A 24781-nucleotide genomic window follows, 5' to 3' on the forward strand; every position below is an offset into this window, starting at 1 on the left:
TATTGGAAAATTTCATAATTATTTGTATTTTTTTTTTTTAAATTTACAAAGCAAAGTGTTTAGGTTAAATTATTAAGTATATTTGTATATAGTAGTACCTACAACCTCTATTTTGGCGCTTGAAGGTCGAAATATTTTTAAATGTTTGGCTGTCGCACCTGGTGCTTAAAATGCAGACCTTGTGCACAAAAATAATCGATTTCACAAACCAAAAGTGCGCCGAACACTTCCTGCTGCAACAGCTGTCCTTTCCCTCGCTTCGATTTTTGATTTCTCACTTTTTTTTGCGTTTTCAACAAAATCAATCGATTGTCTGCCGTCGCGTAGTAAAGCTCTCTGCCAAGCCAAACACATGCTCACAAGCACACAAGTGCATACAACGTACTCTTTATTAGTCTGCCCGTGCAATGCTGCTCCTTTGCCTCGTCAGCTGTGCGCGCCCAGCAACTGGGCAAACCCCTAGCTTGGGCCAAGCGTTTGGCGCAAAAACGAGTGTATCAACGAGCGCGTTTCTCAGGTGACGTCGTCAACGTCATGGTTTCCATTGTTTATTGTGTTTACCACAGTTTTGTGTTGCTAGTCTTTGACAGCGCACTTGGCTCTCTTTTTTGCGCTCTCCACACCATAAATGTTTTTGATCTCTTTTATATGTTTTATAGCAACAATTTCGCCGTGCTGGCAATGTTGTCAGTATGCCGCCCAGTTGTTGTTTTTTCGCCTATTTTTCGTGTATTTTTGTGGCAACTGTACACTGTGAGATATTTCTGTGTGTAATGGAATGGTACAAAGTACAGTTCATGCGATAAGTAAATGAATAATAAATATTCCCACTTGAGTTCGATGTGTTGTGTTGGCTGGTTGGACGGCCCGACGATTGCATGGGCTGTTTCGTTTAATGCTCTCCAATCTTTATCGCATCAGCTGTGGGTTTCTGAGCGCTTGATTATTTCTTGAAATGCTAGAGTTAGAGAAAAATGTAGTAATTCAAAGAAAGACGTGTATGTAATTGTTAGTAATCACATTTTTTGTGGCCAGATTCATAAACTCTGGCTAGAAAGAAAGTCTTATTAGTGAATAGAAAATAATTAAATAATGCAGATATATTTTTTAAAGAATTTTTGAGGAATTTTGACTGATTTTGACTTTTGCGCTTAAGAAACATTTATTTTCAATCAAACATTTTTGACGAAATTTTGCTCTGTATAGGTATTTTTAATCGCTCTATTTGCTATAAAAAGTATTTAAGTTCATAAATCATGTATGTATGTATATGTACATGAATATGTATTTCTGTCATAATATTAATGCATTATTTGTTGTTTGGTATAAAGCTACTCTTTGCGTGAATTTTGTTAGGCATTTGGATTTTCGCCTATTCTGCTTTGTTATATGGTTTCTATGATGAGATCATTGCTATTTTTGCAAAACATATTTTTGTGTTGTTGTTTCTTATTATCAGTCTTTTCTAAAAAAGTACTAACAAACACACATACATATGTACTATACATCCATGTTAATGCATGGTTGAACATATACATAGTATAAATTGGTTCAAATTGAATTTAGTTATGCAAACATAGACTGCATATATTTACATATGTACATATGTACACGCAAGAGGAACATGAAAAACATGCAAACCTAAAAACATGCAAAAATTGTTTGTCGCTTTGAACCAGTGAAAGCTCAAGCGGATCTTTAGTGAAATAATACAAAATTAAAAATATGAGTATCATTGCTTTGTTCTACTTCCTTTACATTTGCTATATAAAAAGTCGAATTAAAATGAAATTGCGCGAATGATTCGCTAAACGAAAACAAAGAATTGCACTTTGCTCGCTTAAGCAGTTAATCAGCATATTATATTAAACAAATAATGAGAGAAACATTTTTAAACCATCACCGACAACAATTACACACACATTCAAATTCAAAAATATGCTGACATTTTCTTTGTTCTCAATTGAGACGCAGACAACGCGGCGCCAATTAATTAAATTACCTAATTTCCATTGCAAATTACAACGAAATATGATTGAAAATTGTTGATTTGTTTGAATTTGCGGCGCTGGAGTGCTAAGCAGGGAAAATAATATTGATTTAAATTAGTATTCTCCACAACATATATTTGTATGTATGTACATACATATGTGTGTGAATAACTTGCGTTTGCTTTGTCTATAATTCAAAAAAAGTTCCGACGATTGTGCAATCGAGCAACCCAGATAAAGGTTGTCTACTTTGATTTACATACGTGCATACATACAAGCTTACACAAATGCATTGCCTTAATAGCAATTCGCTTCAGCCACGCTTACTGGTTACTACATATGTAATGCCAAATGTTAATGCAATTGAGAATGTTGACGTATTTTGCTGCGTTATGTTTCTGAGCAAAGATGTTGTGACAAGTTTCACGTGCCGCGATTCGGAGCTCAAAGCTTTTTTTTATTTTGGACTTTTGAAAACTATTTTTAATGGAAGATAGATTTATTAGCTAAACACTTTTAACACTGCTTGAAATTAAAATAAAAACTGTTTAATCATAAAAATAATAGCATAATATAAAAAAAAATAAAAAAAGAGTAAAATTAAAAAAAATCTCTTTATCAAAAATTTTAAAATAGCTAAATAGCCAAATATTCAAATATTTTTTTCCATCATAAAATATTTTTTCCCTTTTTCCTTTTTTAATCAAAAATATTTTCTATATTTATTACAAAAAAATTTTTGACATTGCTTGAAATTAAATAAAAAATAAAATAAATAAAAAATGTATTTAATAATAAAAATACTGTAATAATATAAAGAAGAAATATTTTTTCATGGAAAGAAATAAAATTTGAAAAATTTCTCTTTATAAAATATTCCAAAAAATGTTAAATATTCAAATATTATTTTTTAAAAATAATTTTTCCCTTTCTTTCATCAAAAATATATTTTCTTTCCATTTTCTATTTGTATAAAATATTATTAGATTATAAAGGTCAAATTTTATACTGTCAATGAACCGATTTCAAGCTTGCTCACCTCAATTCTTCTGCAATAACTTCATATTCATATCGCAAAACGTGTTATTTGTCTAAAACGTGTCTCTAAAGGGGCTGCATATATACACGTAGTTATGTATATATGTATATAACAATTAAATTAAATTGAACACGTTTTGTATGTGATATCAGATTGTTTTTGCGCCATCTGAGCAAATAAAAGGGGACTTTGAATTTATTTTCATATTTTATTTTTACAGTTGACGTCAATTCTGTGAATTTAAGCACAGTTTAAAAAGTTTTAAAAAGCTGAAAATAATATATTAAATTTTAAAACATTATTTTAAATATAATTTTTCTCACTCTGATAAATTAAATTAAAATTTTTTGTAGCGTTGCGTAAAGAGTCTGAGCTGCTTTAAGTTGCATTAGTCAGAAGTAGTATTTAATATAGGAAAGGATTACTTTACTCACACTTTCAAAGCTTTTGAAACTTAAATTGATTGATTGTGTGAGAAGTAATGAAAATTTTTTTTTAACATTTCCCACTATCACCATAAAATTGTAAAATTGTAACAGAGCTCCTCATTCTTGTGAGAACTTAATTTACGCTGAGCATTTTTCTTAGCAATGACTCATTTGCTGTATAGTGTCATATGCCTCTGCTAATAATAAGCATTTTTGAATGATAATTTTACGATTAAACCGTAAAAAATTGCATGTTTCTTCAAAAACCCTGATGATGATTTCAACTCAATTTTTTAATTAGATACACACCAGTTGCTGCCTTAGAGCTTATTTAATGCGTCAGAAGAGTCCCCAATGGCGTAAGGAATGTGTGTATGTGCGTTTACCCTGTTGTAAGCTTTAACGTCGCTTCATAAGAGTCCAACTACAACAACAGCGCTTTGTTATTTGCTATCTGTTGTTGTTTTAGCAATGAATGAGTCATCATGCTTATGCCATAAGGCCAAAGAGTGCAACGATTTAATACGTTGGAGCCACCGTACAAACAAAAAGTTCTTTCACACTTTTGACAACCTCACATATGCATACTTCTTCCTTTACACACAATAATACCGTTAAAAGCGCGGTAGTAACAAATCCAGCTGTTTCAGTTCTGCGCGTGCGCTCTAGCGCTACTCTACAGTACAAAGGACATGAACATGTCGTTTAAAAAAATTACAAAAATTCACGCAAACCTTTTGCAAGAAAATAAAAGTCATCGCGCGCTCGACTGCGTTGCTATGTGCTGCGGCTGTTCGCGCTAGCTGTTAAGCGCTTTTAAGGCGTTCGGAGTAAATTTAATTAATTTTTGTGCAAATATTGAACAAAAACGACAATAACAGCAACAATGTAACAGAATTATGCGTGAAAATGCAAATTATTAAAAACGCTGGTGTCTAAATATTGGCTTAGTGAGTGTCTATTGTTAGGTTTGCTACGAAATTTTGCGCTGAACGGAGGAAAATGTGATTTGCGGTCAATTTAACTTTATTTAATGGGTAAATGAGGAAGCCGTAAAGGATATTGATTTTTGACATATGAATAATTGTTTTGTGAAATTTCGGCAGCGGATCGCAGTAGCGTGCTTTCCTGCAAAATATTTGGCAAATGAAAAAATTTAAACTTTTTTCATTCCATTTTCTAAATGAAATAGCCAGTGTTATGTATTCATTTAATCTTAAAACTAAAGCAGACATACATACATACATCCTACTGAATTAAGTTAAAATTTGTTCAATAAGAGCGTTGTTGGTCTGTGGTATACTTGTAAAAGCTCTCGCACGTGCTGTTCTTCGGTCGTCTGCTAATTTTAGCTTCATTACTTGGCATGTCGCAAAAAACAACCGTATTTAGCTGCCAATTGTGGTTAGTTCGTTTATATTGTTTTTTCTTCTTTAGACGAAATTCGTATTAGAAATAATTGTTGGCAATTTTTGGGCAGCATGTGACGGGCAACGTGTGCCAACTGTCTTTTGCGTATATAAATGGGTTCAAAATAGACAAGCAAGTACCAAGCACCAAGTAAATGGGTTAAAAATAGATAACTCAGTAGCTTTAATGGTTTCCTCAAAATTTATTCAAAAAAATATATTTTTTATGTGAAGATCACAAGGTAATCGTAATTACACATTTTGTTTTAAGATTTGATTATAAAGGACGGAAAACTGCATTTTAAAAATTAAAATAATTTTACTTTTAATTTTTTTTCATTATATGTATATCAATCCATTTAATATAAAAAAAAATCTTTAATAAGAAATATTTTCAAACTACTATTTCTTTAATAAAAAATACATTATTTATATTTAAAGCTTTTAAAACCAGAAGATTAAGAAAATATTTGATTTTTTATTTATAATAATTTTTTTTCGAAATACAATATTTTTTTTAATATATAAAATATATTTTTAATATAAAAAATCTTCTTCCTTGCTCCTGCAAAAAAAGTATCAGATAATTAGAAATCGAAATTCGCCAATTTTCAACTTCTATAAAACTACGTAGCTTCTCATTTGCACATGTGTAGATATTCAATATTCTTTTATCTTTCTCGATATGCTGAAGTCAACAAACCAATCAATCACCTAAAAGCATTAAAGCTACGCCACTAATTATACTTATTAAAATGCCAACATTAAAAGTATCAAGTTTTATCACTTATTCCTCGAAGTCTGTCATGCGAAAATTTACCAAAAATAATCTATTTATATAGAGCAAATTTTCCAAAGAAAACAAATAACGCAATAAGCGCAAAATCTGCCAGCGTTTCCCTCCCAAAACAATTTACTCGCTGCCAAAAGAAAAATTTCTCATAAGAGCATGAAAATCACCTCACTTCACGATTCAAAGGTGGATTTCGCAGACCTTTTCGTGCAAAAAATGACGCAACGACAAGCCTTACCGTCGCTCACAACTTCTTACATATATACATACGGACTTAGCACTTATAATGCTTTAAGTAATCATGTGGGTAGGTGAGTTTCCTTGTTTACATTTCGATTTTTTGTTGATTTATTTTGTGCGAAATTTATTTTCACCCACCTAATTGACGGTGCGTCGCCAGCGCATTAGTCGAATGCCGCGAATTTCGTAGCAAACACACAAGTGCCGAGACTGTATAGTGAAATTGCTTTTGGTTTTGTGCAAAATATTTCGCGCAGTGTAAACTGAATTTAATTTTTGGTGCAGTGCTGAAGACTGAAGAAGCTCAATGCATAAAAACTTACAGCAACGTTATCTGGCAACGCTGAGAAAATGTGCCACACCAATGCCAACTTTTGTAGCACAAACTGTGACAACACAACCGCAACGGCAACCACAAGTAGTGCAAAAACAACAACAAGAAATACAAACGCGATCATATACGGTTAGTTCACCAAAGCGTTATGCCTTGCCGCGCAATTTCGGGCAATGTTTTGATTGCTTTCACGTGGCAGCTGTGAGAAGCGTCGCCCTCAACAGTTCAAGGCCGCATGGCACAAGCGCAACAAAAGCAACAGCAACACCAACAACACCGCAAACAACAACAAGAACACCAGTTACGACAATAACAGTAACAGCCGCTGTTGACGGCATGACGGCCAGTGCAGATATGGCAGATTTTCTCATTACAAATACAACGAAAATAACAAGCGCTAACCAGCAAACACGCGACGCGGAGGTAAAATCAAACACAGAAATTATAAATATAGCAATTTGCGTAAATCTGTGACACTTTTCCTTGCTTTTACATTATGTAAAAGCTTTCCGAATTTTGTTACACGCCCACTGTTACGTATACGCAGTGTACATCCCCTGTGAGTAGATAAATATCTGTGTCGCTTTGTCTGCGTCAACAGCTGATGCAACCTAAGCACTTGTCACTTGTGTTTTAGCTGCCCAAGGCTGGCCACTTAGCCGTTTCAAGTGTGTTGGGTGTGAGTGTGGGAGGAGCGCAAGTGAGGTAAATGGCTATATAGATTACTCATACGCCATGTGCGACGGTGTGTGCATTAAAAGCCCTGACGCGAATAAATAACCAGTTTGTTGCTAAGCGCGCTCTACTCTGTTATGTTGTTAGAAATAAAAGCTGTCAGAAGCTTAAGAGCTTTTACTTTTACCTTAGAAATGAGCTTTTTGTCGTTAAAATTCAAATGGCGTCAAACTTTCATGCTTTCAAATATTTTCTGTGTGCTTTGTGGAGTGATATGAATCTTGTTAGGCATTTGTGCACACTGATAAGCATTTTGATAATGTATCTTCGATTGCTACTGGTCACGGCACAGCTAACTCGTTTGACTAGACTTGTTGTTTGGCAGGTGAAATCCAAAAATAAAACACAATTTGCCCTTACTTGCTCATCTATACTTATTTTTTATTTCTTAAAATACTTATCTGCCTTCATTCTTTGTCTTTCGACATTTTATTTATATTCCACGCACGACTTCAATGCTTCGGCATTAACTGCCGATCACGTGAACACAAGTTCTCTGAAACAAAGTGCTATTAGAAGACATGACAACTGCTATTAATAAACAATAGCGATAATTTTATGTATTCTGGTGATCTTTGGCAAGAAAAGACACGTGATCACGTGCTGTCGAGTGGTTTGTTGTTTCGAATGTGTGCAAGTTAATCAGTGTGGGCGAGCAAACTGACAGAATGGGAATATATGGTATATACAAATGTGAGATAACTGTGGCAGCTAAATAGTATTTTTTAGCTTTTTTCTGCAATTTGAAATTTTTTGAATTTGAATGGCGTACATACATATCTCATTATACCCATATACTTACATATACTCATATTTGGAAAATGAGCACAGAAATTTTGGGAAAGTTCTGTGGCCGATTTTGGTTTTCTCAGACTTAGGTTTTCTGACTTTTCAAAAATTAAAATTGCCATTTTGAAACCCCTTCATGTATATATGACATAGTGTTGAAATGTTCATATATTTAGTGCCGAAATAAGTATATGTATGAACTCCACTAAAATAGTGACGTAAACAAAGACGACAGCCAAAAATTTGAACCTTATGCTTATTTACAATATTATTTTTTAATTTGCGGACATTAGAATTATGTCAGGGACACGCGTCTTCAAAGCAATGATTGATTTCGAGGGACAGCTAGCCAAAATAATACTACATAGTTTTACCTATGTACTACATGTATAAGTACAAATATATCTACTTATTACATGCAGCTATTCATTTGAAGCCGTCAAGCTCATTGCCAATGCATAATGTCCACTTGCTGATTTGCTTACCGTTTTGTCAACAAATATCTTTTGATTTTCGCAATTGCTCATGTCTTGAGGTGCAATTCTCCACTACAGCAATAACAGCTCCGAGTTTTAATAGAAAATCGGCAAATTATCAGCCAATTGGATGGGCCAATTAGATTTGGGGGGAAATACGGTTGATTATAATGATTTTCTGAATAAAATTGGTTTTTAATTACTTAGATGAATCGATAAATCAAACTTAGCAATGTTATACATTTAGGAATTTAGGAAAAAATGTTAATGATTATTATGAATGAATTATGAAAACTATTTTAATATGGGATTATTGATGAGGGTATAATTAAAATTTCATACCTTAAGTGTTTTTTTTGTATTTTTTTAATTTTTTATGTTAAGTTAAGTTGCGTTGCGTTACGTCAAGTTAAGTTAAGTTCAAATTTTATATCATAAGTGCGCAACATTTCATGTTATGTTAAGTTACGTTACGTCACATTTCATACTTTTTTATATTTTTTAATTTTTGTATGTTATGTTACGTTACGTTATGCCCAGTTAAGTTAAATTTTTTCTTTGCTTAATCTTTTTTATTTTGTTTTATGAGCATATACTATATTTTCTTTGGTTAAGGTTACATTAAGTTAAGTTAAGTTATGTTAAGTTTTTACCTACTACCTGCCGCTTGTACTCACCCTAACTATTAGTTGGTATGCAATTATTTTAATAAACTTTTATTTTTACAGAACTCCAAAACCAGTTATCAAAATCCATCATCTAATTCCCTCTCAACCTTATCCAACAAATTATGCCAACAGGTATTATTGGATTTCCAATTTATTTGTTTGAAATTGTTGTTGTTGTGCTCGTTGTGCTTAATTTTCTATAATCTTAATCTTGTTTAAGTGTTAAGTATCTGTGCTTGCTTCGCTCGCTTCTTTCAATTTTTGTTTATATATTGATATTCTAAGGATTTTAATTCAATTGATTTTCTTTCTAAAATTTCGGCTTGAAGAAATTTGTCTTGTTTTTCAAAAACTGCTCTGATTTCTAAAAGCAATTAGTATTCGCACTCATCGAAGCTTGACTGAAACTGAAGATTCTTTCGCTTTGCGCTCGACTGTACTCTATTTATATAATTATGGTACTGTTTTTTATTTTCATGAAATCAATAAAATTGTGGAAACAAACAAGCTTTGCACTGTCAGCTTATCAGATGTTTCTAGTAATACCTTTGTTGTTGTAACAACGGATCATAGTGCAATAACATTTACGATTACTTCAATCAAAACATTCTATTTCTGCACGTGTGTGTTTCATAAAAATAATATTAATACATGTACGTATGTATGTATGAGAATGAGTGAGATCAGCTTTTCAGGAAGCTGCTTGTTAGCGAGCTTATCTATTAAGATCCGCTTTTTGATTTGATTTGCACTCGGGAAGGCTCGGCTGACGCACGTGATGAAGTCAGATTCGTGCGCTTGACATTCCACCCAGCTAACCGTGTACATATGTACATATGTAAGCTTAGTCCATTAATCGCATCTTAGCATATGTATGGCTTTGTATATGTCTATTATCAGCAGTTATAGAAGTTCAGAAATCACAACCATTTCTTGTTGCTGTTGTTTCGTTGAAATCGCAATACCTGCGTCTACAGAAACAATTGCGCCATTTAGCGTACCACAGTCTAGTTTTAAACTAAGCTTCCAATCAAGCATGTCCGCAGTTAAACGCTGACAAGCAATAGCATAAGTTCGCACTTGTTTAAATCGCACTAATCTTACTCAAATAACCTAAACTTAAAGCAAGATGTCTTTTCGAAAAATACTAAATGATTTTCGTCCTTTTCTTTTGCTCTTTTTCGTGCAGTGCGCTTCGTACGTGGACGCAGCTACGATCGTGAACGAACTGCTGGTTTTGGAAACTGCCGCGGAAACGACGCCATGCACGCCGACGCTGCAGCAATTCGCCGTAGAACTGTACACCGATTTGGGTCCTAGCGAGCGCGTCGGTCTTACTGGTGACGTCAAGGCTTTGGGTGAATGGCGTTTGGAGCGCGCCATTGCATTGGAACCACAACAGGGTGACCGCAGATGGCAGGCCAATGTGCTGTTGCAAACTTGTCGTAATATAAGTTACCGCTATTTCATTTATGTGGAGGACAAGCAAGGTCGCAAGCAGATACGTCGCTGGGAGACACGTCTACAGCCACGTGTGCTCAAGCCCGCTGGCGCTGAGTCGCCTAATAGCGAGACGCGTATTGATCGCTTCGGTGATGCCGATGGCAGTGGTGAGACACAAGTGAATCGTGGCTGGTTGACCAATGATTGTATAGTGCAGTTGAAGTTCGAACGCGAACAAATGTTCCAGGTGCTTGATATTGAGAAATTCGACCCGGCCGATGAAGTGTTGGTGAAGATTTTGCCATTGAATGAGGAGGGCGAACCGACCGAGGCGGGCGTACATGTTGAGGTGGCGAAATTGAAATATGCGCAGAGTCATTTGCAGCCGCAGCAAGCTTTCGGTATTGCATATGAGCAAGGCGACATTGTTGTATTCCATATTACGGCGCCATGTCCTTTACAGACCGCGTTTGCAATTATTTTCCACACACCTGATCAGCGTCCAGTCGGCAAAGCTGTTATTACAGCCGCACAGCTGGAGGGTAGCGAGGGTGTGCTGGAATTGTCCATCACCGAGCCGGTGCCTGAGGCCACCACCGTTATTGCGCGTCTAACACTACCGTACCTGATTGTGAAGCCGTTCGCCGATAAGACGCTTGACTTCCGCACCACATACGCGCACTACTGGCCCAGGAGCTGGCCGAACTTGAATGTGGGTCATCGCGGCAATGGACGCAGCTACATTGCCAATCCGCCAGCCGAACGCGAGAACACGATCGCTTCGTTTATGCGCGCTTATGAGAAATTCGCTGACATGATTGAACTGGATGTGCACTTAACGGCCGATGGTGTGCCAGTCATCTACCATGACTTTGGCATGCGCACAGCACCACAGGGTAAAAACATCACGAAGGCTGAGCAGCTGCAGTATGTGCTGATCAAGGATATAAATTACGAGAAATTGAAGCAGTTGCGCGTGTTCGCCATTATCAATGGCAAGCCAGTCGAATTTCCATCGCACAATGCAGAGCCACGTGTGGAGCACCGCATTTTCCCTACGCTAGTCGATGTACTCGAGGGTTTGCCCAAGTCGTTGGGTATCGATGTGGAGATCAAGTGGCCACAGCGTCGTGCTAGCGGCGCGCCCGAAGCGCATCAGACAATCGATAAGAATTTCTTTACTGATCGTGTGCTAGCGACCGTCATCAACCATGGCTGTGGCCGTCCGCTGCTCTTCTCCAGCTTCGATGCGGACATATGTACAATGTTACGCTTCAAGCAAAATCTCTTCCCTGTGATGTTCTTGACCCAAGGTCAAACCAAGAAATGGTCGCCTTTCATGGACTTGCGTACACGTACTGTCGAACAGGCTATCAATAATGCACAAGCCTTCGAGTTGGCTGGCACGGCGCCACATGCTGAGGACCTGCTAAGCGAAGAGGGCGCGCAGCTTTTGCAGAAAGCACGCGACTTGGGACAGATCTCACTGGTCTGGGGGGACGATTGCAACTCCAAGGAACGCGTGCAGTACTTTGTGGAAATTGGTGCGACTGCCACATGCTACGATCGCACAGATCTATACATACCGGAAGGCAAGGAGCGCGCATTCTTCAATTCGTCCAGTCTCTTAGCAGAGTTTGAGGAGCAGTGCCTGCGCTAAGCGGCTCTGTAGTCGAAGGCGGGAGCAGTGAAGTGATAATGGGGTTGAAATAAAACTCTGAAGGGAGGGTAATTTATAAGTGATCGTGATCGGCTTGCCGATCGGAGCAAAGGGCGGGAGGTATATGCCGAGTTTTATACGTGGGCGATTTGAGTAACGGCATTATTCACTTTTAATAGACTTAGCTATATTTTTTTATAAAAGCTATTCACAAAAACATTATATAAAATACAAAAAAATCTTTAAGTAGTCCCAATTAAATTTTAATTAGTACACACAATTACACATATAAATAAGCAATAATAATAACAACACACAACATAATTTAATGTTCAAAATCGTAGAAAGAAAAACAAAAAATACGCTTAAGAAATATGAATTACAAAAGATATGAAAAATAGTTCCGCTAAAGAAACGAAAATACAAGAAAAACTTGGAACTGTTTTTTATTTAAGTCGCCACTTGCGATCAATGCGGTTCGCTGGCGAGCGCTGGTCGCAAAGTGTGCGCATGAGAAATCCAAAGCAAAGTATAAGGTACAGTAGCGTTGTATGTGTTGGCGGCTAAACGGCTGCGCTACAGCTCGAGCGCCAGCAAGGAACTGTGGTGTGGCGGCGGTGACCCTCCCAAGCAGTAAGTAACTCTGCCCCTGATACAAACCTACGGTAACAGCAACAACTCTTGAAAACAAAAAAAAACAAATATGAAGTGAGAGTCTGTTTGCCTGAAATACAGGGTGGGCGTCACTCGAACTCCTAGGCCGAGTGGTGCTTGAGAGTGCAGCGTGCTAGTTATGGACCCATATACAAATTACTATTTTACCTTATAACTTTGGCAGTTTTTCTTTCAAATATATACCTACTCTTTTGAAATTGAACAATTACGGTAGCTTAAAAATTTTTTATTTTACAAATATGAATATAAAATTTATTGTGAAATTTTTTTTATAGTTGTTTTTTGCAATAATGCTCAGGTGAAATTATATTGTTAAGTTTTAAGTAATTATTTCTTCTTAATTTACCTAAATTTTTATTTCACATATCGTACAAATGCTTTGAGATTTATTGTAACTCATAAGAAAGAAAGAATTGGAAACTGTTTTACTTGTAGTAGTAAAATTTTATTATATTATTTTAATTTATATTTATTAGACAATTTTAATATAAAATATCAGTAATATTTTTAACTGAAAGACATGTGACTTATTACGCTTATGAGAGTCTAGAGTAATATACCAAACTCCAAATTATAGAGCTAAGGAACTAGTTCTTGAAAAAGTTATTGATGAGATTTATTTTGCATGAGACCGAAGTGTACCGGACTCATGTACACGAGTTTATTATGGATTAGTCGTGCCAAAAATATGGATCACAAAGTCTTAAGCATCTAAGTCTTAGCATGGAGACAAAATTAGTATACCCCTACTTTTTATGTAAAATTTGGCTTTAATAGTTTACTTAAACGACTTATGATCCTTTAATAGCTCTGAAACCATATAAAGCCATTAGAGAATGTGAGAAAACTATAAATCATACTAAGGAGAGATCAAACACGGTGACAACTAAACAGCCTTTGAGTAAGCAAACAACTTATTAAGAAGTGTATAGTACTCAGCCCACTTTACTTGGAATATGATTTAAAAAGATGTTTTCCGAAACAATGTTTCTATACTCAGCTAACTTACTCCACTGAGTAAACAGCTAATGAAATTCATGGAATTTTAAAAGAAATTGGGAATCTTGAAATGTGACTAACTGGCCTAAAAAGCCACAATCAACTAAGCAACGATAAATATAGTGCCATCGGACTTATTTTTGCACTGGTGTACATATTTTACTTTTATCACCGATATAGCCCCTCTTAAGCTATAAAGGATTTTTCTCTGAATACGTTCTTAAATGTATTCGATTGATATACCGATGCTACGTGACTATAAAAAGCGAATGACAACAACCGATTTCACGAAAGCCATTTTTAAGACTCAAAATTGATAAGGTTGTAATATAAAGATCTAAGCAAATAAATAATGTGAAACAGATGGAAGCAAATATTCGAATAACTGCGACGGAAAAATACCGCAAATATATGTATTTCCATAGGTATAGTTGAAAACCTTATCGCGTTTAGATCGACTAATTAATCAGTTCGCACATCAAAGGTCACCGAAGATCATACTTCCATTGCTATGACAAATTGCTAACAGTTTATATATTTATTGATGAGAGTAGTAACTGATAATTAGAAGAACTTTCTCAAAAAAGAAAATATTGGCATATGACAAATACGAAAGAGTATGACTAAACATTTCTGGAATTAATTTGGAATCATTACGAGTACTAAAGGCTAATTGAAAATTTCTATCCGTTCTTTAACAATATTGGCTATATAACAAAGTTGACCGATTACACTGATATTGTGGCGGTTCTGTTCCAAAAGAAGTTGGGTTTAGAAAGACAGACTGCCGAGTTATCAGAAATTTTGCAAATTATTTTGGCATAGTTTTTTTACCGTTATAATAACCGTAAATGTCTTGCATTCAACTATTCCAGCCTTTTGTGCTTCTAATCGCAAACTAAGTGACGATATGGGACTAAGATATGGTCAGCCTTTCAGTTATGATAGATAACCAACGATAATGAGACACATGATATTCGTTTCGAAAGTAAGTTCATAATATTGTACACTTCATAATAGATACCAGTGCAACAATCTGGGCATTTTAAAGATCACCAATAAGTATAACGGAAAATTAAAGACATCTAATTAATGGAAAATTTCGACGAAATACTTAGTTGCAAAGATTTTCTTGAAGAAAAGCACGGACTTTTCTTGAAGGCGTAAACAGTTTTAGTGACAACTTTTATTATTTATATGTTCATAGGTAGATTAATAGGAAAATTTTAATTTTTCATAGGAAAATAGGATATGTTTTAGAATTTTTTAACGAAAATGGAGTTTTCAAAGAAAACTAATGGAACTATGATTCAATTATTGATTGTATCGTTAGCACAAAATCAAGAAATGTTTTCGCTCTTGCTGTTAAAATCGTGCGGAAAGGAAAAGGAAGGAATTTTTATTAAAAAATATATATTTTTTATATGAATAGCCTGTATGAGACCAAAAATCAGCAATAAGTATGAAAAAAGGCTTGACACGAATAATGAATAGATAATTTCCTATGGTATTTTCGTAAAAATCTAAAAATCTAAAAGAGTTTAAAAATTTTACTTTTGCTTGTGTTTGTAATTAATGCTTTCTATAAAACCTATGTGGTAAATATTTCGAAAAGTTCATAGATTTATTTTTAATGAAATTTTAAAATTTAAGCATATTCCAATATTTGAAAAAAATTGACAATAAGAAGCAAAGCTTAAAATAATCTATGGGGAAAACGATATTAATATTATTTCTGTGATTACTTCACAAATATGTGAAATATATGTATATACCTATATAATATAGAAAATATTTCAGACTTTCGGACACAACGGCAATATAAATCAATTTATTTCCAATTAAAAAATCATGACAAAAAGCTTACTGAAACAACTGGAACAATTTTAATTACTAAAAAAAATATGAATAAAATAATATTTTCTATAAAATGAATTTTAAAATATTTTCTATAATAATAGTTGCATCGTTAATGTTTTGAAAATAATAAGCATGAGACTAAAATATTATTGAGCAAGGCGCAATATGGGGTCGGCCTTTGGAAAGCAAAAAAACTAGAGAGATAAGTTTTTTTTTAATAGAAATTATACACTTGCCTTGTAAAGTACAAGTACTCATAGAAACTTAAAGCAATTGCACATGTGTATTTTACATAATGGGGGTGAAATAATTTTGCTGAGAATTTGAAGCGCGTGATAAACTTTATAAACCCCCTTGAGTGCTTATACGTATTATTTGTTATAATAAAAAACTTTAATTGCTAAAAGAACGCAATAGAAGGTTTAAATATAAAAATTTTGTTGTATTAATTAAATTGCCACTTTCTTCATTTATCTGAGTCACAAATGTGTATACTAAAATTATTAAATATTGTTATATATAGAAGTAAATTATATTATTTATTAAAAGTGTCAGTAGAAACTGCTTTAACGCATGTACCTGTAAACAAAAGAGAGGCTTTAAAAAATGGAAGAGCAGTGCTCACAAAGAATATTTACCAATCACTCAAAAATTGAGTTCAATAAAAAAATTCAAAAGTATATTCAGCATTGTTTTATTTATAGCAAGTAGTTCAGCGATATCACCGGTAAGTTATTCTTACTGCTGTTCAGTAAAGGTTATGATATATACACGAATTCATTCTCATTAGTGTTGGGTTAAACTAACTCAGGGAGTTGTAACGTCGAACTAAGACTTTACTCGATAGAGGATTTTAATTTTCAGTTCAAGGAAGCTTTTGTCGCGGGCTTAAAGCATTATTTGTAAAATCTGGACGGAAACTCTGAATTTTAATTTACTCTGCCCTGTAAGGAAAGCGTTTTCTAACGAAAAAGTGGCCTTCAGCTATATACGAGTAATTGAGCAGAAATGGAGATACATGGGCTCGGATTGAAGTTAGTACGTGGAAGAGCGTATTATTATCGTATTCTTTCTACAACCGATCACCTATATTTAGGTTTGTTAAATGTAACGAACATGGGGTTAAAAAACTGCCTTGCTTTCTTTTATAAGACTTCAGCGGATTCAAAAATATTTCTCTTCTTTTTTAATGTCGAAGAGTAGAGTAGTAGTCCCTTAGAACTAATATACATACATATCTTTTGAAATGTGATGCTTTTAATTGCCTGACGACAACGCGAAGTTCATCCTTACCAATGCAATATTGAAAGACAATACTGACGATACTTCTTCTTCTTTACGGGCGTAAACACCGCTTACGTGTCTATAGCCGAGTTAACAACGGCGCGGCAGTCGTTTCCTCTTTTCAATACGTGGCGCCAATCTCCACTTGGTCCTTCCAACGGAGTGGAGGTCTTCCTCTTCCTCTGCTTCCCCCCGCGGGTAATGTTTCGTTTATTTTTAGAGCTGGAGCGTTTTCGTCCACTCGGACGGCATGACCTAGCTAGCGTAGCGGCTGTCTTTTAATTCCCTGAACTAAGTATGTCAAAGTCGCCATAAATCTCATACAGTTCAACGTTCCATCGAATGCGATATTCGCCATGGTAAACGCACAAAGGACCATAAATCTTTCGCAGAACCTTTCTCTCGAAAACTCGTAACGTCGACTCATCGGTTGTTGTCATCGTCCATGCCTCTGCATCATATAGCAGAACGGGAATAATAATAGACTTAAAAAGTTTGGTTTTTGTTGAGAGAGGACTTTACTTCTCAATTGCCCACTCCGTCCGAAGTAGCACCTGTTCGCAAGACATATTCTGCGTTGGATTTCTCGGCTGACATTGTTGGTGGTGTTGATATTGGTTCTGAGATAAACGAAATTATCTACGACTTCAAAGTTATGACTGACAACAGTGACGTGAGAGCCAAGTAGCGAGTATGACGACTGTTTGTTTGATTACAGAATATATTTCGTGTTGCCTTTGTACACTGCCGACCCATTTGCTTTGCTTTCTTATCCAGTCTGGAAAAAGCCGAACTAACGTCAAGGAGGTTGAGGCTGATGATATCAATACCGTCGGGATACGCCAGAAGCTGTACACTCTTATAAAATATTGTACCTGCTCAATTAAGGTCTGCAGTCGCACGATAGAGAGTCGCCGTACGAAACCTCGTTTGGTATCGAACGGCTCGGACAGGTCCTTCTCGATCCTGACGGAGCTTTTGGTGTTGCTCAATATCAGTTTACACAGCCATTTTAGTTTTTCGAGGATACCAAATTCAGACATAGCGGCATAAAGGCAGTTCCTTTTCATGCTGTTAAAGGCAGCTTTGAAATCAACGAAGAGGTGGTGAGTATCGATTATCTTTTCAGGGGTTTTTTACAAGATTTGAAGCATGGTTTATTGGCGCAGATTGTGGGTTCTCCGTTTTTATGGATTGGGTAGAATACACTTAAATTCCAATCGACGGGTATGCTTTCGTCGGACTATATTCTACAAAGAAGCTGATTCATGCTCGTTATCAATTCTTCGTCACCGTATTTGAATAGCTCGGCCGGCAAGTTGTTCTTTAGGCGGGTAATTGCTATTCGAACTTCTTCATGGTCGGGCAATGGAACGTCTGCTCCATCGTCATCGATTGGGAAATTGGGTTCACCTTCTCCTGGCGTTGTAATTTCATTGCCATTCAGCAGGCTGGAGAAGTGTCCCCTCCATACTTTTAGTGTGCTCTTGGCATCGGTCACTAGATCACCTTTGGGGGTTCTACAAGTATATGCTCCGCTCTTGAAACCTTTTCGCTTCCCTCTTCAACTCTCAATCTGTTTTCTGTGACACTGCATTCTTCGTCGCATCAGTTGTTCTTTTGCACTTTCCAAGCCAATCAATGGTTTCGGTTGTAGTTGTACGTAAGGAGCTTCAAATGCCGTCCCACAGTTCCCTTATACTGAGTTGTTGACGAGTGCTCTCAGAGAGCAGGAGTGCAAGTCGAGTACGAAAATCTTGTATTGTCGAGTGTCAAGAGTGTACAACAGCTGGCGTACGTCGATGACATCGATATCATGGACCATAACAACCGAGAGTTCTGCTTCCTCTAGGGATAGGAAAGTCGACTCTGACTTTAGTCAAAAATCGATCTGTTAATAGAAATAATCGACTTTTTAAGATCGATTCAAGCCTGTCTTGAATCGATTAAAATCGAATTTTACTCGATGACTTCGACAATTGACGGAATTAAGATAAGACCTGCACCAAGTAACTATAGTTGTTTCAATTTTATCGCAAAATACTTATAAGAGCAAGAAAGAGAACCTACGTAACTTTATACAGCTTCCTACTGTACTCATGAAAACATACACTATCCTATAGGCATTAATGTTCCCCACTGTACTTAGTATCTGATGGTAATATAGTTGGGGTTGATTAATCGACTTCCAGAATCGAAAAACTAGAAGTCGATTCCAAAGTCAAAATCGATTCGGCTCGCGCTCTTTCCATCTCTAGCTTCCTCCAGGTTGGTAAAAGAAGCGAAGCAAATGGGTTTCGACAGCATTAGCACCAACAACAACGTCAGCCTCAAAATTCAACGCAAGAGGACTCTTGCCAACATGTGCTCCTTTTAATTGAGTAGGCAATTGAGAAGTAAAGTGCTCTATCGACAAAGATCAAATTCTATCCTGTCTGGCTATATGGTGCAGAGGCATGGACGATGACAACATCTGATGAATCGGCATTACGAGATTTCGAGAGAAATTCAGAAATACTGCGGAAGATTTATGCTTCTTTGCGCATTTGGCAATGGCGAACGTATGAGATATTCGACGACATTGACATAATTCAGCGAATTAAAAGACAGCAGCTACGCTTCCGAATGATTGAAAACACTTTAGCTCTGAGAATATACGACGCAGTACCCGCCGGGGAAAGCAGAGTAAGAGGAAGACCTCCACACCAGATTTGGTGTAAACTTTCCTTATTATGTTGTATTTTTTGTTTAAAATATTATGAAGGAAACCTTATTTTGATTTAAAATTGAATAAACCCTAATTTTCAATCAAAAATTAATTAAAAAAAAACAATTATTTTTTAAGTCAGTAGGTTTTATGTTTGTTAAAATTTCTTCTTTCAAACGGTATAAAAATATATATGCACTGTTATAGTAGGCTCTCTCAGAAAATACAAAAAAAAAAAAACAACTAAACGATTCCTAAGCTGCTTTTTTGTTTCATCTTTAACTTCTGAAGTCTTGGAATTTGTAAAACTCTTATTTGTTGCGTAAACTTCCAGAAATAGCTGAAGCAGCTCATCCAAACATCTAGTAAATAAGATTTAACATATTTCATGGAAGTTGTATCCAGCTTCGTCTCTTATTTTTGAAGTATGCCTTGACCATTTGATGAGCTTTAAGAGAGATGGGTTTTCAAACCACTGATTAAATGGTGGGTTCGCCAATATTTTGCACGAAAGTGTTCTGTCGTAATAGAAATGCACAAAGGCCCAGCGAAGGAAATAACTTAGTCCAAACAAAATCAAATCAGTCCCCGAAAAGTTAGTACAAATATACACACGACAGCTGGCACGCTTTAACAGTGAATCAGCGTGAGAAAACTTGTTTACATTAATTAAGTGGTTTGTTTTGTTTAAGCAGTTCATATTTCACGCTGAACAAAAGCAACAACAAGGTGTGAATGTCAAAAGCAAGCGAGAAATGGAAGATGTGCATATAGCAAAATAGTTTTGCGTCTCTCGATTTAAATTCGGTAGAAAATGCATTGTAATGGAATGTATTTACACTACTAGCTGAGTAATTAAGGTCTACAGCACCTGAATAATAGATTATAATAATACATGTACTAAGAAGTCAATTTTTTTGCATACTAGCGTGTATTAGGATTGTAATTGTGAGGTAAAGGGTGATCCATTGCTAGGTTCTCAACTTTTTCAAAGAAAAAATAAAAACAGAAACTTCAAATTTAATGGGGCATTTACTTTTTGAAGATTATCTCCTTCAAATGTTAGCCGTGGCTACGTCTTAAGTGATCCATCCATTGAGTCCTATTTTCGATGATTTGTTCAAGCGTTTTGACGGGTAAATGGCGAATGATACGGGTGAAACGAAGCGGGGTTGTCCGCATAGATTATAGACTTTACATATTCTAACGCAGGGATATCACACGATCTTGGAGGCCAATTGACCAGTCCAAAGCATGAAATTATCTACTCACCGAAGTGTTCTTTTAATAAATCCATTGATCGATGCGATGAGTGGGAATTCACCGGCTCACAAACCACATCAAACCATTGTTTGGGTCACCCATTATAATAGTGATTTGGAATACTACTAAAAAAAATAGTCATTATTCATTGAGTTTTAATTATGATTACATTTGTAAGGTTACGTGAGCAGTGTTTAATATGAATGGGATAAGCGCTGATATTTGAAAATTTACGATCATTCTGATCAGTCATCCACTTGTGGTCAAAGAAATTTCTGCATAAATTAAATGGTATTTAAATCCAATTTATGGTTTCGTTACCTTTGCAGTTTTCATGGCGCTCCATAAATGACCTGAGGCAGCTTTAAATTGGAATAAATTTGAATTCATTTAAGTTATAGACAACAGTGGGTACTAGATAAAAGCGTCTTCAAGTAAATTACTGGAAATGGAATAGTTGATGATGGGTACGATGAACCGTTTAAGTCTGATTTCGTTTGACGATAATTTCTTTCGCTGAATGACCAAACCAACGATCGGCCAATATCGTTCCAATAAATTTCAGCTGGTATTTTTCCCCTTATTGAGAGCTCATAGAAATTAGGAGTTACATAAAGCGCGAGCTCACTGTCTTCAAGTAATTGCTGGCGTCTACTGGTCCAGCTAAGCCAATCTATGTAAATATAATAAAAACACCAAAATGCACATAAAGAGAATCACCGTGACGTTATCTGTTAGCGGTGCTCTTACTCTTCCGTCAGCGCGCTTCAGTTAGCTCCGAAATGCCAAGCGGCGAGCGTTAACGTTAGATAAACGCGACGATCACAGAAGAAGCGACGCAACACGCTGCGCAGACGCATTAAGTAAAGATAAACAGTAAATAAGAAATATAAAAAGTAAATCAATAAAGCTCCAACAAAAACAATATTATAAAAAAATCGAACGCTCAAAGCCGTCGAGAGTTCCAAGAGCAAAGTTTAAATAAAACATACTTTTCATTCTATCAGCTTTCAACCAATGAGTGCCAATTCGCAAACGATACAACTATTCATATTATTTGTTGTTGTGCTGTATAGCGAGCTACTACCACGAACGGGAAGCGTACAAAGCCAAATTAGTAGCTATGCAGACACAGCTGGTGAATGGTCGTTGGACTTGAAGAAGTCGTTAACGAAGTTCGTCTCACGCGCGGCCGGCAAAAGCAACTCGGAAGCGCCACCATATAAGCTAACGCCGCAACAAATGGAAGACTATGAAGCAATAATGAGCGCCGGTGAGGATATGCCCAGCGAATCAGGCGCATATCGCAATCGCACAAAAGATCAAATGGACGACGAGTATGTGCCGGAAGATACGCGTAGCTTTCTCTGTCTGCCGATTATGCGTATTTTCACTGTGGATGTGCGTCGCGTTGTGCGTGCGGGCGAGCGCGTTGCTGTGGTGGGTGATCATGCGCGACTGGGCGCATGGCAGGTGGAACGAGCTGTGGTGATGACGCCAAGTGGTCGCGACAACGGCGTCTGGTCAGCTAAAGTAGCAATTTGCGCCAACGCACGCATACACTACCGCTACTTTATCTTCAGCGTCGATAGATACGGCAGGCGACGGGTGCACGAATGGGAGGGTGTACCGTATGGCCGCGTGTTGGAGCAATACCAGATGTATCGGCCACCTGGGAAGGATCAGTTTGGCTTGCTGTCACACATGACCGTGGGTGATGTGGAGCACGAAAAAGGTTGGCTGCGCCATGAGTACGCCATCGAATTTAAGTTCATTTGGGAGCAGCATATAAAGTTTTACCGTTATATGCACTTGAATCGGGCGACGAAATTTCTGCTGAAGATGAGCGTTTCACAAAATGGTTTTGAGTTGTCGCCCAGCGCTTGGCGCGACACCGAACTGGAGGTGTCACACTACGCTTATAATCGCTCGCAGCTTCAACCGCAAACTGAGCGCGGCGTACCCTACACAGCGGGCGATGTTGTCATATTTCGCTTCACAGCCGCGCTGAACACTAAAAATTCGTATCAGCTGAACGTTTTTACGGCGGATGGCGATCGCGTGGGCGAAGCATTAATTCTATCTCTAGACTTGCGAGGCGGAGAGGGTGTGCTGAACGTGCCTATACAAGGCACTGTGAATGGTTTTCAAGTGGGTGCGTTGACGTTGCCCTACGTGATTATACGCCCTTTGGATGGCGCTGCAGATTATAACTTGCGCGGCAGCTTTCAGCGCTACTGGCCCATGAATTGGCCGTCGGTGGATATAGGGCATCGCGGCATAGGCGCCAGCTACAACGCGGATGCACCATTGATGGAAAATACTTTAGCCAGTTTTTTGTACGCGCACAAATTCAAAGCAGAGATGGTGGAGTTGGATGTACAGCTGACGCGCGACTATGTGCCGATAGTCTGGCATGATTTCGGTTTCAAGACCGCGCCAAAGGGGCGCTTTGTGGAGAGTGTAGAGGACTTGGATTATGTGCTAATTAAGGACCTAACCTATAAGCAACTGAAAAGTAGTCGTGTATTTGCTATTGAAGATGGCGACATCTATGAATACACGAGCTACAATGCGCGCAATGCTTCGGAGATGGAACGCATATTCGTTACGCTGCGTGAAATATTCGAAATATTGCCTTCAACGCTCGGCCTGGATATTGAAATCAAGTGGCCGCAGCCTTTAGTGAGCGGCGCATTGGAGGCAGCGCAAACGCTGCGTAAAAATCGCTTCGTCGACACCATTTTGAAAACGACCGGTATATATGGTTGCGGTCGCCCCTTATTCTTCTCCAGTTTCGATGCAGACATCTGCACTATGTTGCGTCTGAAACAGAATGTCTTTCCCGTCGCGTTCGTGACGATTGGTGAAACGCGCTTGTGGGAACCCTTTAAGGATTTGCGCACGCGCAGCTATCTGAGCGCCGTGAATTTTGCACAATCAGCAAACCTGTTGGGTACCGTGCCGCATGCGGAAGACTTTCTGCAGCATGGCGCGCTGCTTGACTTCGGTTTGGACTTGGGTCAGGCGACATTTGTATGGGGCGATGAGCTCCAAGATGCACGCATTGTTGAGCAATTCAAACGCTGGCATGTGTCCGGGGTAATTTACGACCGCATCGATTTGTACGGCTCGCGGCGCAAGCGTGAGCGCTTCTTCAGCGCACCAGAGTTACTCGACATATTCACGCGTCAGTGCATTGTTGTTGGACATTCCAACTGCAGCAGTGAGTTCGCGCTGCCGGATGGCTTTGATTTACATGGGAAACCGGTGAGTCGACTTGGCTGTGAGGTGTTTGTGCATCAGATCGGCTGAAAATCACACACATATATTCATAGTAACTGTATTTGTAGCTAACGGAATTTTTAATCTAATTATTTATGTAAATAGTAATAAGGTTTGGCACGAGCCGATCATTTTCGTGAATGTTATTAAAAGTGTTGTTAAACTCGGAAAATAAAAGTAATTTAAATTAATTGTTGTTCTTTTTGTTTTGTTTCCGAAGGGAGAATATTCCATAGAAACTGGTACTTAGTAGTATGCAGCGTGTACGATTCGTACTGCTCGCTAAAGGAGCTCCTCATTCGGGACCGGGCTTAATTAGTATTATCTTACTATATTGGACTTGCGAAACAGTACGCCCACGTACTAAATGACATCTGTAGCTTTGTGAAAAGGCCCTGCGGAACCGTCACTAAGCATTACATCGCAGGGCCAGCTTACCTATTGGTTCACGTCGTTAGCTCGCTTTTCGCTGCTCTAGCTGCACTGTTTCTTTGTTGTTTGGTTCTTCTCAGCTCTTACAGTATCAAAGCTGTCGCCCTTCCTATGGTATACCATACTTGTCCCCTTTGCAGCATATAAGGGACTATCAGATGTTATTCGGCTTGCCACTTCCATCTCCAGATCCTGCCGCTCTGCTGTAAATCTCGGGCAGTTCGCTACTGCTACCACAGAAAGAGCAAGTAACTCCATTGTCTTGACCGTG

General features: G+C 37.3%; 2 protein-coding genes across 7 annotated transcripts in view; both read left to right on the forward strand.

Annotated features, from left to right (window-relative positions):
- Positions 1-16219, forward strand: part of LOC105223787 (glycerophosphocholine phosphodiesterase GPCPD1) — a 33340-nt gene extending 17121 nt beyond the window's left edge. For 2 of the 6 annotated variants that reach the window (XM_049458427.1, XM_011201632.4), the window contains exons 2-3: positions 8963-9034; positions 10092-16219. In XM_049458427.1, coding sequence (XP_049314384.1) covers positions 8963-9034; positions 10092-12005 — 1986 coding nt within the window. In that variant the 3' untranslated portion in view covers positions 12006-16219. Of the gene's footprint in view, positions 1-5515; positions 6658-8962; positions 9035-10091 lie in introns of those variants that run through there. The other 4 variants (XM_019989401.3, XM_011201633.4, XM_029549249.2 and 1 more) reach the window with 3 other exon arrangements.
- A 4488-nt stretch (positions 16220-20707) lies between these two features.
- On the forward strand, positions 20708-24269 carry LOC105223794 (glycerophosphocholine phosphodiesterase GPCPD1). Its single transcript, XM_029549244.2, has one exon. It carries the CDS (start codon positions 21811-21813, stop codon positions 24106-24108), a length of 2298 nt encoding a protein of 765 aa, XP_029405104.2. The 5' UTR covers positions 20708-21810; the 3' UTR covers positions 24109-24269.
- Positions 24270-24781: the final 512 nt, after the last annotated feature.

The sequence above is a fragment of the Bactrocera dorsalis genome, chromosome 5 (genome assembly GCF_023373825.1).
Source record: "Bactrocera dorsalis isolate Fly_Bdor chromosome 5, ASM2337382v1, whole genome shotgun sequence".
NCBI lineage: Eukaryota > Metazoa > Arthropoda > Insecta > Diptera > Tephritidae > Bactrocera > Bactrocera dorsalis.